A 15,262-nucleotide genomic window follows, 5' to 3' on the forward strand; every position below is an offset into this window, starting at 1 on the left:
TTCAATCAGCATGATTGCCTTCGTTGTAGCTTTGTTTTTTACGAAGATATTAACAGCGGTATGACTTTTTTAAATGGCACCCTGTATTTTTTATTCGGTAATTCATTTCCTCTCCTAAAGACCTATTCAAAAATGTATCACAGTGTCCCATTCACTGAAATACAACGTTATTAATTACAACATTGACTTTGAGCCTGGGATCACAAACTCGTACACTTGCTGCAGTTGTCAGAAAATAAATTAAAACCAAATAAAAACATAACACAAAATTGACTTTGACTCTCCTGTGTCATTGCCCAGGAGTAGAACATTCAAAGGTGCTCAAAGTGGTGACCCTGGACACCAATACACTGGTGAATTCGTTGAGTGTTGCCTGCTGAAGAGAATTACAAGTAAGCGCGATACGTTCCTGCCTGGCCTGTATAGTTGTTGAAATATCGCAAGAGACAAAGTCTTTAATGCATCGCCAAAGAAAAAAGTCCAGAGGGTTTAAATCAGGAGACTTAGCAGGCCAAGTAACTGTTCCTCCTCGACCAATCCATCTGGCAGGATACCTTCGGTTCTCAACATGGCGTGCACGCAAGGCATCCATCTTGTTGATGCCACATAAGCATTCTAGTTTTTAGCGGCACTTCATCGGGAAGAGGAGGAAGAATTCGTCTGAGGAAGTTGGCATACGCTGTGCCCTTTAGACTACCATTGATGGAAAAAGTGCCAATAATTGCAGTACTAAGCATCCCACACCAGACGTTAATTCTCCATTGACGCCGGTGTTCCACCTATCTAAGCCATCGTGGGTTGTCACTGGACCAATAATGCATGTTCCTTGTATTTACCTGTCCTTTGTTTGAGAAGGAACATTCATCGGTAAATAGAACACTGGAGAAGAAGTTCGGGGTGGCGAGTATTTGCTGCTGTGCCCACTGACAGAACTGTACACGATTCTGGAAATAATTCCCATGCAGCTCTTGATGTAGGTGTACATGGTAAGGATGGAACCGGTGACGTGTAATAATACGATGTACACTGGTTTTAGGAATGCCAATCTCGTGTTTAAGCTGTCGTTTGCTCACATGTGTACTCATTGCAACGGAAGTGAGAACAGTAACTTCTGCAGCTTTGTCTGTGCGAGTGCTACGACGATTGCGTTGTCGTGGGTTGAAATTTCCCGTGTCCTGAAGCATCGCAACAAGACGAGAAAACATCAGTCGGGAAGGTGGGTTCTTGTCAGGATATCGCTTTCTGTGTGAGTTGCATTCAAGTTCTAAGGCCTCCTATTTTTTTTCTCCGGACTGGAAAGAGATAGAAACATGCGCATTGTTTTAAAATGAGGTCGCGTTCATTGTCAATACCTCCCAGAGATGGCAGCGCCGAACGGCAGATGGAATTTTACCGCCAGCGGCGAGATTGAGAACTGTTTTAAATACTTAAAATGGCGACGTTTTCCTTACTTGAACAGCATGCAATCATTCGTTTTCTGAATTTGCGTGGTGTGAAACCAATTGAAATTCATCGACAGTTGAAGGAGACATGTGGTGATGGAGTTATGGATGTGTCGAAAGTGCATTCATGGTGCGACAGTTTAATGAAGGCAGAACATCGTGTGACAACAAACCGTAACAACCTCGGGCTCGCACAAGCCGGTCTGACGACATGATCGAGAAAGTGGAGAGAATTGTTTTGGGGGATCGCCGAATGACTGTTGAACAGATCGCCTCCAGAGTTGGCATTTCTGTGGGTTCTGTGCACACAATCCTGCATGATGACCTGAAAATGCGAAAAGTGTCATCCAGGTGGGTGCCACGAATGCTGACAGACGACCACATGGCTGCCCGTGTGGCTTGTTGCCAAGCAATGTTGACGCGCAACGACAGCATGAATGGGACTGTCTTTTCGTCGGTTGTGACAATGGATGAGACGTGGATGCCATTTTTCAATCCAGAAACAAAGCGCCAGTCAGCTCAGTGGAAGCACACAGATTCACCGCCACCAAAAAAACCGCCAGTGCTGAAAAAATGATGGTGTCCATGTTCTGGGACAGCGAGGGCGTAATCCTTACCCATTGCGTTCCAAAGGGTACTACGGTAACAGGTGCATCCTACGAAAAAGTTTTGAAGAACAAATTCCTTCCTACACTGCAACAAAAGCGTCCAGGAAGGGCTGCGCATGTGCTGTTTCACCAAGACAACGCACCCGCACATCGAGCTAACGTTACGCAACAGTTTCTTCGTGATAACAACTTTGAAGTGATTCCTCATGCTCCCTACTCACCTGCCCTGGCTCCTAGTGACTTTTGACTTTTTCAACAATGAAAGACACTCTCCGTGGCCGCACACTCACCAGCCGTGCTGCTATTGCCTCAGCGATTTTCCAGTGGTCAAAACAGACTCGTAAAGAAGCCTTCGCCGCTGCCATGGAATCATGGCGTCAGCGTTGTGAAAAATGTGTACGTCTGCAGGGCGATTACGTCGAGAAGTAACGCCAGTTTCATCGATTTCGGGTGAGTAGTTAATTAGAAAAAAAATCGGAAGCCTTAGAACTTGAATGCACCTCGTACAGTTCCGATGCCTGCGTAGCATTTCTCCTACCTTCAACAACAACAACAACAATAATAAAAGAAATGTTATGTTGATGCAGTTTGTAGGAAGGGCAGCCTTTGCTGTATGACTACTCTACACAACAGTATGTAAAAGGACTAAACGACTGTACTAAATGTACCTGTACATAAGAAAACAGTATTGCAATTACTGTTCTGCTAACTTACATTCCCCATAGATCAGTAGCATTTCTACTCTCTCTTCGTTCGTGTACATTCTACTCACACACCTCTTCAACTGCCGGCCGGGGTGGCCGAGCGGTTCTAGGCGCTACAGTCTGGAACCGCGCGACCGCTACGGTCGCAGGTTCGAATCCTGCCTCGGGCATGGATGTGTGTGATGTCTTTAGGTTAGTTAGGTTTAAGTAGTTCTAAGTTCTAGGGGACTGATGACCTTAGAAGTTAAGTCCCATAGTGTTCAGAGCCATTTGAACCATTTTTGAACCTCTTCACCTGATGATGGTTGACAGAATAACGGGCGTGCATTCTACTTATGTTTACATTTGTCCTCTGTCAACGTCAACACGTGGATGTGTTTCATTACCCCGATTACCTGCACTAAGTGCTGGGAGCGTCAACGTCAATGTTGTGTTACGTAATTAATAACGTTGTGTTTCAATGAATGGTATACTGTGATACATTTTTGAATAGGTCTTTAGGAGAGGAAATGAGAGGAAATGAATTACGGAATAAAAAATACAGGGTGCCATTTAAAAAAGTCATACCGCTGTTCATATCTTTGTAAGAAACAAAGCTACAACGAAGGCAATCATGCTGTTTGATGTCCCCCCCCCCTCTCCCCTTCCGACTACTAAAGAACATTTTCTTAAAAATAGTTTGTAATTTGCATTTGGACAAACAGTTATTTAGGGTGGTCAAGATAAATGGGACACCCTGTATATGGAAACCTCGCTCTTGTGTTGAAGCCCTAGCTCCTTTGATAGAGTTGTATCCTGGGAAGAGGAAGGTAGCAGGTTCACATCCGCCTCCTTTCAACTTTTTTCACCTTTTGTTTTCTCAAAGATTCTGGGTCCTTCTTATTCATTTGATAGAAGTACTGTCTCAAAAACCGATGTTGTTTGTTATAAATAATGTACTCGTGCAGTTTTTGTTGGGAACGCCAACGAGTGGAATGTTTTCCCCGTCGTCAGAAATCTTAAAGTGACTGCCAGTCTGTGTCAGAAAGTAAATACAAGTTAGACAGTGGGAGTTTTTGCTATTATGAAACTTTCTGTAAAATATATCTATCTATCTCGTGTTCACATATTGCCGGTAAAATTTCCAGTTGGTGCGAAGAATGGCAGCTAGTTCTTAATGTGAAAAATGTATTTGAGGACTGTGGTAGGGAAGGCGAATGGTAAACTTCGGTTTAGTGGGAGAGGCTCAGCTGTAAAGAAGACCGTATTTAGCACGCTGGTGCGACCTATTATTGAGTACTGATCGAGTGTTTGGGATCCGTACCAGATCAGACTGAAGGAAGATATCGAAACAATACAGAGGCGGGTTACTAGATTTGTTACCGGTAGGTTCAAAAAACCGTGAGTGTTGTGGAGTTGCTTCGGGAAATGAAATGGGTTATCTCTGGAGGGGAGGCGATGCGGCTAAACATCGACACAAACGGCGTCCACCATCTTATCGAATTTTCTGTCAGTCAGAATTTCTGGCAAAGTCGTCAAACACTCTGATGTTTGACGAATACATCAAATAGCACTTTTCGCGTTCAGATATTTGGCAAAGATTTATTGATCATGTACGGGCGCCTTTGCGTAAAATTGCACACCAACCATTCTGCGTAGCGTAGAATCATTCGTGAAAAACTGCGCCATGTAATCGTCGCCTACCACAATATACAATACACAATACGCAATAAACGTACAGAATGCTGCAAGCAGTGACTTACTAGCAGCAAACGTGGTCCTTAGTATAACTGCGGTGAAACTCATGGCATTCTGGTAGGATAGGCCAGTACTGTGGTTCGCCCAGCTTGAGAGCCAGTTTGTCTCGTCCCACATAGCCCCAGACGAAAGTAAATATAATTATACGCTGGATTCACTTAATGAGCAAATGGCTACGGAAGAACAAGACATTTTAGCTTCATCGTCAAGCTCTGAAAAGTACACCTCCATCGAGCATGGGTTTGTAACGTGTTTATCGCAAGCAGAAGAAAAGCGACCTGAAAAATTGCTTCACATTGAGGAAGTCTGCGACCGCACTCCATTTCAGCTAGTTGGTCGTCTTCGCACACTCTCAGGCAATTAATGACAATTTTCTGTGGAATATATGCAATACACCTCAGAAATATTAAGTAGCTGCGATGTTAATGTTGTCAGTAGTGTTTGCGTGCAGTCACAACAGAGCAACACATGTAACTACAGGGTTATTACAAACGATTGAAGCGATTTCACAGCTCTACAATAACTTTATTATTTGAGATGTTTTCAAAATGCTCTGCACACACATACAAAAACTCAAAAAGTTTTTTTAGGCATTCACAAATGTTCTATATGTGCCCCTTTAGTGATTCGGCAGACATCAAGCCGATAATCAAGTTCCTCCCACACTCGGCGCAGCATGTCACCATCAATGAGTTCGAAAGCATCGCTGATGCGAGCTCGCAGTTCTGGCACGTTTCTTGGTAGAGGAGGTTTAAACACTGAATCTTTCACATAACCCCACAGAAAGAAATCGCATGGGGTTAAGTCGGGAGAGCATGGAGGCCATGACATGAATTGCTGATCATGATCTCCACCACGACCGATCCATCGGTTTACCAATCTCCTGTTTAAGAAATGCCGAACATCATGATGGAAGTGCGGTGGAGCACCATCCTGTTGAAAGATGAAGTCGGCGCTGTCGGTCTCCAGTTGTGGCATGAGCCAATTTTCTGCGGGCTACGCGTGAAACTTGCCCGCACGCGTTCAACCGTATCTTCGCTCACTGCAGGCCGACCCGTTGATTTCCCCTTACAGAGGCATCCAGAAGCTTTAAACTGCGCATACTATCGCCGAATGGAGTTAGCAGTTGGTGGATCTTTGTTGAACTTCGTCCTGAAGTGTCGTTGCACTGTTATGACTGACTGATGTGAGTGCATTTCAAGCACGACATACGCTTTCTCGGCTCCTGGCGCCATTTTGTCTCACTGCGCTCTCGAGCGCTCTGACGGCAGAAACCTGAGGTGCAGCTTCAGCTGAACAAAACTTTATGAGTTCTTCTACGTATCTGTAGTGTGTCGTGACCATATGTCAATGAATGGAGCTACAGTGAATTTATGAAATCGCTTCAATCATTTGTAATAGCCCTGTACGTCACTCCACAAGAAACTTGCAAGGTCATGCAATGACAATGAAAGTATATATTCCTAGAGCTCAAAAGTATTTTCTAATTGGCATAGCTTAGATTAGATTCAGTTTTCGTTCCATAGACCCAAAACTGAGATGATTCTTGTGGACTTGGAACATATCAGAAACTATAGAAAAAAAGCATTTAAATGTAATGCTCATTACCCTGAGCATTTGTCAGGAGGTCGTCAAAATAGGTGAATTCATTACAATAAAGTGGAACTGCCAAAATTTAAAGAATTAATACCCTGTTAGAATGAAACATAGTTAAGCACTTTTAATAAATTTATCATACGCAAAATACCTAATCTTGACTGTTGTAACCAAGTGCTGTCAAAACTAAAATCTAACAGACATTTTTTTACTTAAACTGATCTAACAGACCCTGATTAGATATTCATCTATAGGGGAGAAGGAATTGCCTATCAAAAAGTCTTACAAACATTGTTTAAACTGCGTTTTATCTGAAACCAACTTTTTAATGGTTGCCAGCAATTTATTGAAAATGTGTGTTCCTGAATATTGGACCCCTTTTTGGTCCAAGGTAAGTGATTTTACGTCTTGATGTAGATTGATCTTATTCCTAGTACCAATATTATGTATTGAGCTATTGGTTTGAAATAAAGATATATTATGTACAACAAACTTCATTAAGAAATAAATATACTGAGAAGCAGTGATTAGGTTTCTACATGATGTTCTTGAATTTACACCAGAAATGATCCTATTACATGCTAAAAACTTTTGCACAGTTTCATGAGTTATCCCACGATATAAACCGTATGACATAATAGAGTGAAAGTAAGCAAGTTTTTTATATTTATATTTCCTATGTCTGACATCATTCTTACTGCAAATAAAGACTTGTTTAGGCATACAGATTTGTTTAGGTGGTTCAAATGTTCAAATGTGTGTGAAATCTTATGGGACTTAACTACTAAGGTCATCAGTCCCTAAGCTTACACACTACTTAACCTAAATTATCCTAAGGACAAACACACACACACACACACACACACAGCCATGCCCGAGGAAGGACTCGAACCTCCGCTGGGACCAGCCGCACAGTTTAGGTGGTACGGCATTCATTAACTATTGTTACCTACGGCTTCAGACAGTGTTCGTTTGTTAGCAGAAACGACGATAAGCATGCCTAAAGACAAAGAATATTCGGCTGATGTGAGAAAAGCGGTTCTGCATGCTTTGAAGAAAGAGAAGTCGCAGTCTAACGTTGCTAGAGACTGTGCCATACCACAACAACTGATAATGGTGTGGACTCGATGGCAGAAACAGGAAGGAGCAGTAACCAGTAAGGCAAGGTGAGGTCGCCCTCGAAAAACAACAAGGTGCGAGGGTGGAATGATTTGTAAACAACCAGCTGATGATCCAAGAAAGTCGGCTCGACAAATTGGGGATGATACCGAGTAGCCATCATGGACTGTACCAACACGTATCTACTGTTAAACGTCCACTAGTAGCAGGTGATTTAAATGGTTGAAGACCATCACGTAAACGACTCATGACTTCAAAAAATAGGAAAACAGGACAGAATTTGCGAAGAAACGTCAAACTTGGAATGTTACAGATTGGTCTAAGGTTGTATGGAGTGATGAAAGTAAATTTAATGCATTTTCTCCTCCAGGTGTGTAGCATACACGTGAACTAAAAAACCAAAAGGTACAAAAAAATCCTAGGTACAGACCATCGAATACGGTAGTAACAGCGTGATGGTGTGGGGAAGCTGTTACTCTAGTCCAAATACACACATCAAAAAAGTTTTGCATCACCTCGGTTCCGAGAGTTTCGGAACCTGTACAGAAAATTGGAATAGAGATCAACATAAACATCATTTCCGTTCTTTTTATTGCTCATGAAAACCACACTTTAGATGTTGTACCACCATACAGCGAGACCTTCAGAGGTGGTGGTCCAGATTGCTGTATACACCCGTACCTCTAATCCCCAGTAGCACGTCCTCTTTCATTGATACATGCCTGTATTCATCGTGGCATATTATCCACATGTTCATCAAGGCACTGTTGGTCCAGATTGTCCCACTCCTCAACGGCGATTCGGCGCAGATCCCTCAGAGTGGTTGGTCGCTCACGTCATCCATAAACAGAACTTTTTAATCTATCTCAGGCATGTTCGACAGGGTTCATGTCTGGAGAACGTGCTGGCCACTCTAGTCGAGTGATGTCGTTATCCTGAAGGGAGTTATCACAAGATATGCGCGATGGGGGCGCGATTTGTCGTCGACGAAGACGAAGACGAATTCCTCGCCAATATGCTGTCGATATGGTTGCACTATCTGTCGGAGGATGGCATTCACGTATCGTACAGCCGTTACGGCGCCTTCCATGACCACCAGCGGCGCATGTCGGCCCCACATAATGCCCACCTTGCTGCACTCGCTGGGCAGTGTGTCTAAGGCGTTCAGCCTGACCGGGGTGCCTCCAGACACGTCTCCGACGATTGTCTGGTTGAAGGCATATGCGACACTCATCAGTGAAAAGAATGTGATGCCATTCCTGAGCGGTCCATTCGGCATGTTTTTGGACCCATCTGTACCCCGCTGCATGGGGTCGTGGTTGCAAAGACAGACCTCGCCATGGACGTCAGGAGTGAAGTTACGCATCATGCAGCCCATTGCGCAAAGTTCGGGTCGTAACATGACGTCCAGTGGCTGCACAAAAAGCATTATTCAACATGGTGGCGTTGCTGTTAGGGTTCCTCCGAGCCATAATCCGTAGGTAGCGGTCATCCACTGCAGTAGTAGCACTTGGGCAGCCTGAGCGAGGCATGTCATCGACAGTTCCTGTCTTTCTGTATCTCCTCCATGTCCGAACAACATCGCTTTCGTTCGCTCCGAGACGACTGGGCGCTTCCCTTGTTGAGAGCCCTTCCTGGTACAAAGTAATTATGCGGACGCGATCGAACGACGGTGTTGACCGTCTAGGCATTGTTGAACTACAGACAATAAGAACCGTGAATCTCCTTCCTGGTGGAATGATTGGAACTGATCAGCTATTGGACCCCCTCCATCTAACAGGCGCTGCTCATGCATGGTTGTTTACATCTTTGGGCGGGATCAGTGACATCTCTGAACAGTCAAAGGGACTGTGTCTGTGATACAATATTCATAGTTAACGTCTATCTTCAAGAGTTCTCGGAGCCTTGGTGATGTAAAACTTTTATTGATGAGTATAGAAGGCAAATCGATCTGTAAAGCGAAATTTTAGAAAAGAATATAGTTCCACATGGTGAAACACGTATGTGTTCAGTGTATTCAGTACAGCGATGGCGAGGCATGACAGAATCTCTGACCAGAGAGTTATTTATCGTTGCTAGTCTGCGCTTGACCGCGCGGTAGTTCAGTTGCGTGTAGCGAGCCGGCAGGAACAGTTGTTGTACGTAGCGAGTCGCGAGAGCATGTAGTTCAGTTGCGAGATGTACTCGGTCGGAGTCGGCGGGCGTCGACATGGGTCTCTGGTCAAGATTCAGGACAAGGTATATTGTTATATAAGGTAATGAAGCAGCATTGCGCTCAGCTAATGATGTATAGTAATTATAATTAATTTGTTCAAGAAATGCCCCAATAATAATTCTGTTTTCAAAATAATCGTTATTAAAAAGAGAAAAATCATTACAATTGAATGTTCATTTCTCAATTTTCGTGTCGAGTTTACATTGGGCCATTATTTTTCAATATTTTTGTAGCGAAGGTACAGTCGCTTTTATTTCAATTTAACGATGTTTTGTGGGAGCTTAACAACATTTGGGTCATTATTATTCAGTAATCTTGTGGGGAAATAACTTTTGGCACGTTTTCATTATCATAGACTTTTCTTTTTATTTTTGCTGGGAAATCACACTTGGCTCTGTTCACATTAACATTTGTATTGTCTTGTAAGAATTTGCTGGGAGGTTACATTTAACACGATTCCCATTAACATTTTATTATTGTCATTTTCAAAATTTTGTGGGGAGGTTACAATGGGAGAAAGAATATGCCACGTAACTGGATATTTCATCAGGATAAAGATTCAAAACACACTGCTGGCTATTTAAAAATAATATTTTTCAGATAAAAATATCAAACTTTAGAAGTGGCCAAACCAGAGCCCGTATCTGAATCCAACCGAACAACTCTGGGATGCACTAGATCGACGTGAATGTAGTAGAAAGTATTCAAATAGGGACCGGTTTGCTACTGCCTTATCGAACGAATAGACGAAACCCCCGATTTGGCCTAGAAATGTTACTGTATAAAAAGTAGTCCCAATTTTAATTATCGCCCGAAAATATTATAAATAGTTTTACGTATATAAAATAAATTCGTATACTAATTGAAAGAAACAATGTACTAATGAGAGGATGTATTTTTCATTATTCATTAGTTATTTTATAAGAAAAAGTATTTAAGAATTAAAATGCGTAAAAAAAACTCTGTGAAACAAAGTGCAGTAAGTACTTTCATTTGTCTAGCGATATAAGGAAGCGGAATGCGATTAACTGGCTTTCTATCTATCTCTCTCTCTCTCTCTCTCTCTCTCTCTCTCTCTCTCTCCGTCTCCCTCCCTCTCTCTCTCTCTCTCTCTCTATTTTGTACTCCGCTATCGAGATGAACTGTGTAAGTGTGACTTGTGCTCTTTCATTGAATAATTATGTTAATTTGATGTTAAGTAACCGTGTTGGTATTCATGTTATATTTTATTTTATGAAGCATTTTTTTAGTCCAGTTTCAGGCTGCATCGAAGAGCTGCATCGAAGAGATGTTGGTTGCGCATTGTTTGGTGGGCACGGCCGAACACTGTTAGTGTACATCCGCCGTTTAATCCATCAGATTATAATCCATACGTCCCTGAGATAATTTTTTACCGAGCTTTTTCCCTCAAAATCCGGACTATGTCGCTACGCGAACCGCATAATATTCAGATCGGTCATTCGCCTCCAAACAATGTGTTCTACCAACGCACTCGCTGGTTCGTTGTACTTGCGATGCTCTAAGCGTAATTAGAAAAGGGAGCAAAATTTGTCTGTGTGATGTTTAATCTTTTCAATAGCGTTGCCTCCATCAAAGCAAGAAACATTCATGTAGTCTTCTCAACAAGTACTTATTAATTATTCAGTGGTATCTTAAAAGTCATGTTTACTAGCAGAAATAAAATCTATTAACATTCCATTTTAATTAATTAATTCATATCTAACTAACCAAAGAATAATTATGTAAAAATATCTCATCTCTTATTTTTTATTATTTTTTTAACTGAGAGCCCGCATCTCGTGGTCGTGCGGTAGCGTTCTCGCTTCCCACGCCCGGGTTCCCGGGTTCGATTCCCGGCGGGGTCAGGGATTTTCTCTGCCTCGTGATGGCTGGGTGTTGTGTGCTGTCCTTAGGTTAGTTAGGTTTAAGTAGTTCTAAGTTCTAGGGGACTGATGACCACAGATGTTAAGTCCCATAGTGCTCAGAGCAATTTGAACCATTTTTTTAAACTGAGGAACGCTACACAGTGTATCAAAAGCTTGTGGATTCAGAACCAGACAGATGTGCAGCCCACTGTTATGCAACGAAATACTGATTTATTCTTTAGATTCCAATATAGTTTCGTTTTTTCTTGCATACTCAGACCCAAAAATTGCTTTTGAGCAAGAAGGTCTGTTATTTCAGTTTTGATGTAAGATAACTTTGTTCAAACTAAATGTAATTTTCTACTAAATGGGTTATAATTACATACTTTTCAATTATCCATGGCAGTTTTACACCCTTATCTTTATCTAATTTTAACTACTACCCTCAGACTTCAAGAAGAATGTAATAATTCCAATTGGAAAGAAAGCAGGTGCTGACAGGTGTGAAAATTACCGAACTATCAATTTAATTTGACATTGTAATTCTGTCAGAGACAGCAAAGGACTTGGAAGAGCAGTTGAACGGAATGGATAGTGTCTTGAAAGGAGGATATAAGATGAACATCAACAAAAGCAAAACAAGGATAATGGAATGTAGTCGAATTAAGTCGGGTGATGCTGAGGGAATTAGATTAGGAAATGAGACACTTAAAGTAGTAAAGGTGTTTTGCTATTTGTGAAGCAAAATAACTGATGATGGTCGAAGTAGAGAAGATATAAAATGTAGACTGGCAATGGCAAGGAAAGCGTTTCTGAAGAAGAGAAATTTGTTAACATCGAGTATACATTTAAGTGTCAGGAAGTCGTTTCTGAAAGTATTCGTATGGAGTGTAGTCATGTATGGAAGTGAAACATGGACGATAAATAGTTTGGACAAGAAGAGAATAGAAGCTTTCGAAATGTGGTGCTACAGAAGAATGCTGAAGATTAGATGGGTAGATCACATAACTAATGAGGAAGTATTGAATAGGATTGGGGAGAAGAGAAGTTTGTGGCACAACTTGACTAGAAGAAGGGATCGGTTGGTAGGGCATGTTCTGAGACATCAAGGGATCACCAGTTTAGTATTGGAGGGCATCGTGGAGGGTAAAAATCGTAGAGGGAGACCAAGGGATGAATACACTAACCAGATTCAGAAGGATGTAGGTTGCAGTAGGTACTGAGAAATGAAGAAGCTTGCACAGGATAGAGTAGCATGGAGAGCTGCATCAAACCAGTCTCAGGACTGAAGACCACAACAACAATAACAACAATTTAATTAGTCACGGCTGCAAAATACTAACACGAATCCTATACAGAAGAATGGAAAAACTGGTAGAAGCCAACCTCGGGAATAATCAGTTTGGATTCTGGAGAAATGCAGAAACACGCGAGGCAATACTGACCCTACGACTTCTCATACAAGACAGTTAAGGAAAGGCAAACCTACGTTTATGGCACTTGTAGACTTAGAAAAAGCTTTCGACAAAGCTGACTGGAATACTCTCTTTCAAATTCTGAAGGTGACAGGGGTAAAACACAGGAAGCGAAATGCTATTTACAATTTGTACAGAAACCGGATGGCAGTTATAAGAGTCAAGGGGGCACGAAAGGAAGCAGTGGCTGAGGAGGGAGAAAGGGTTGTAGCCTATCCCCGATGTTATTCAATCTGTATATTCAGCAAGCAGTAAAAGAAACAAAAGGAAATTTAGAATAGGGATTAAAATGCTGGGAGAAGAAATAAAAACTTTCAGGTTTGCCGATGACATTGTAATTCTGTCAGAGACAGCAAAGAACTTGGGAGAGCAGTTGAACAGAATAGACAGTACCCTGAAAGGAGGATGTAAGACGAACATCAACAAAAGCGAAAGGAGGCAATGGAATGTAATCGAATTAAGTCAGGTGATGCTGAGGGAATTAGATTAGGAAATGAGACACTTAAAGTAGTAAATGATTTTTGCTATTTGGGAACCAAAATAACTGATGGGCGAAGTAGGAAGGATATAAAATGTACATTGGCGATGGCAAGAAAAGAGTTTCTGAAGAAGAGAAATTTGTTAACATTGGGTATAGATTTAAGTGTCAGGAAGTCCTTTCTGAAAGTGTTTGAATGGAGTGTAGCCATGTATGGAAGTGAAACATGAACGATACACAGTTTAGACAAGAAGAGAATAGAAACTTTCGAAATGTGGTGCTACAGAAGAATGCTGAAGTTAAGATAGGGAGATCACGTAACTAATGAGGAGGTACTGAAGAGAATTGGGGAAAAGAGAAATTTGTGGTACAACCTGACTAAGAGAAGGGATCGGTTGGTAGGACGTGTTCTGAGGCATCAAAGGATCACCAATTTAGTATTGGAAGGGAGCGTGGGGGGTAAAAATCGTACAGGGAGATCAAGAGATGAATACACTAGGCAGGTTCAGAAGGACGTAGGTTGCAGTAGCTAGTGTGAGATGAAGAACCTTGCACAGGATAGAGTAACATGGCGAGCTGCATCAAACCAGTCTCTGGACTGAAGACCACAACAACAACAATAATGCTTTCTACAAAATACTTTTGAACGCCACTGCAGCTGTCGCGTTTGCCTGAAGATGCACAGAAAATACTCACAGTTTGCGCGTTTGATCTAGACACCTATCCCCAAACTGCTGACGGGATACTGCAGATGTGTACATCGACGGGCGTGACAACCGTCTCCTCCAGACTTCTATGGAAGCACTGCAAGCCCAAGCACCTGGACCACATGTGCGTCGCAATGTCGACGCCCTCCCAGCAGAATGGGAGAATGTCAGCTTGTCAGCTGCTGCCGCAAAAAAAAAAAATAAATAAATAAATAAATAAATAAATAAATAAATAAATAAAATAAAATAAAATAAAATAAAAACAAATCGAGCTGTAACTCGGCAACGTCACCTATCCTGTAATAAGGAAATGCTGCCGGCAGTTAACAGCAAATGCGAACGATTTATAACCACATAACCGTCGACTGCTTATAGCAGACCACACTACCGAGCTGCAATTTCTCGCTAACACAGGTGGCTGAGTTCTCAGTTTCCCCTTCTCCTTGTCTCCCACGGCGGAATACTAATGGAAATAAAATGTAGATTTCAAATGGATGTTTCCTCAAGAAGGCTACCGGGAGGTGTCATTCCAGACGTGGAACGGGTCCTCCCAAATGCCATGATGAGCACATGGTGCAGCCAACTGCAGGTGGTGGCTCACATCGGTACCAATTATGTGTGTCAGTTTTGGATCAGAATAGGTTCTCTCTGGTTTCGAGCGGCTAACAGAAGTGGTAAAGGCTGTCAGTCTTGTTTGCGAGATGAAAGCAGTGTTGACCATTCGCAGCATAGTCGACAGGACCGATTGCGGACCTCTGGTACAGGGCCGAGTGGAGGGTCTGAATCAGAGGCTGCGACAGTGTAGGCTGCAAATTCCTTTACTTGTGCCAAAGGGTGGTTGGGTTTCGGGTTCCACTGAATAGGTCAGGAGTCCACTATACGCAGGAGCCGGCTACACGGGTGGCAGGGGCTGTGTGGCGTGGACTGGGCGGTTTTTTAGGTTAGAGGGTCTCGTTGAAACACATAAAGGGCTTCACACTACCGAGCTGCAATTTCTCGCTAGTACAGGCGGCTGAGTTCTCAGTTTCCCCTTCTCCTTGTCTCCCACAGCGGAATAATAATGGAAATAAAATGTAGATTTCAAATGGATGTTTCCTCAAGAAGGCTAAGAAAACCAATTTTCACTCATTGTGCATACTGGGAGGAGTCATTCCAGACGTGGAACGGGTCCTCCCAAATGCCATGATGAGCACATGGTGCAGCCAACTGCAGGTGGTGGCTTACATCGGTACCTCTGGTACAGAGCCGAGTGAAGGGTCTGTATCAGAGGCTCAGACGGTCTGCGACAGTGTAGGCTGCAAATTCCTTGACTTGTG

At 42.5% G+C, this 15,262-nt stretch overlaps 1 protein-coding gene across 2 annotated transcripts in view; it reads right to left on the reverse strand.

The window, feature by feature from the left end:
• Positions 1-15,262, reverse strand: part of LOC126176724 (galactoside alpha-(1,2)-fucosyltransferase 2-like) — a 188,206-nt gene that overhangs the window by 158,037 nt on the left and 14,907 nt on the right. The window contains exon 2 of one of the 2 annotated variants that reach the window (XM_049923893.1): positions 13,936-14,117. The exons of the other annotated variant lie outside the window; for it this stretch is intronic. Coding sequence (XP_049779850.1) covers positions 13,936-14,000 — 65 coding nt within the window. The 5' untranslated portion in view covers positions 14,001-14,117. The remainder of the gene's footprint in view (positions 1-13,935; positions 14,118-15,262) is intronic. 2 annotated transcript variants of the gene reach the window in all.

This window comes from Schistocerca cancellata, chromosome 3, assembly GCF_023864275.1.
Source record: "Schistocerca cancellata isolate TAMUIC-IGC-003103 chromosome 3, iqSchCanc2.1, whole genome shotgun sequence".
NCBI lineage: Eukaryota > Metazoa > Arthropoda > Insecta > Orthoptera > Acrididae > Schistocerca > Schistocerca cancellata.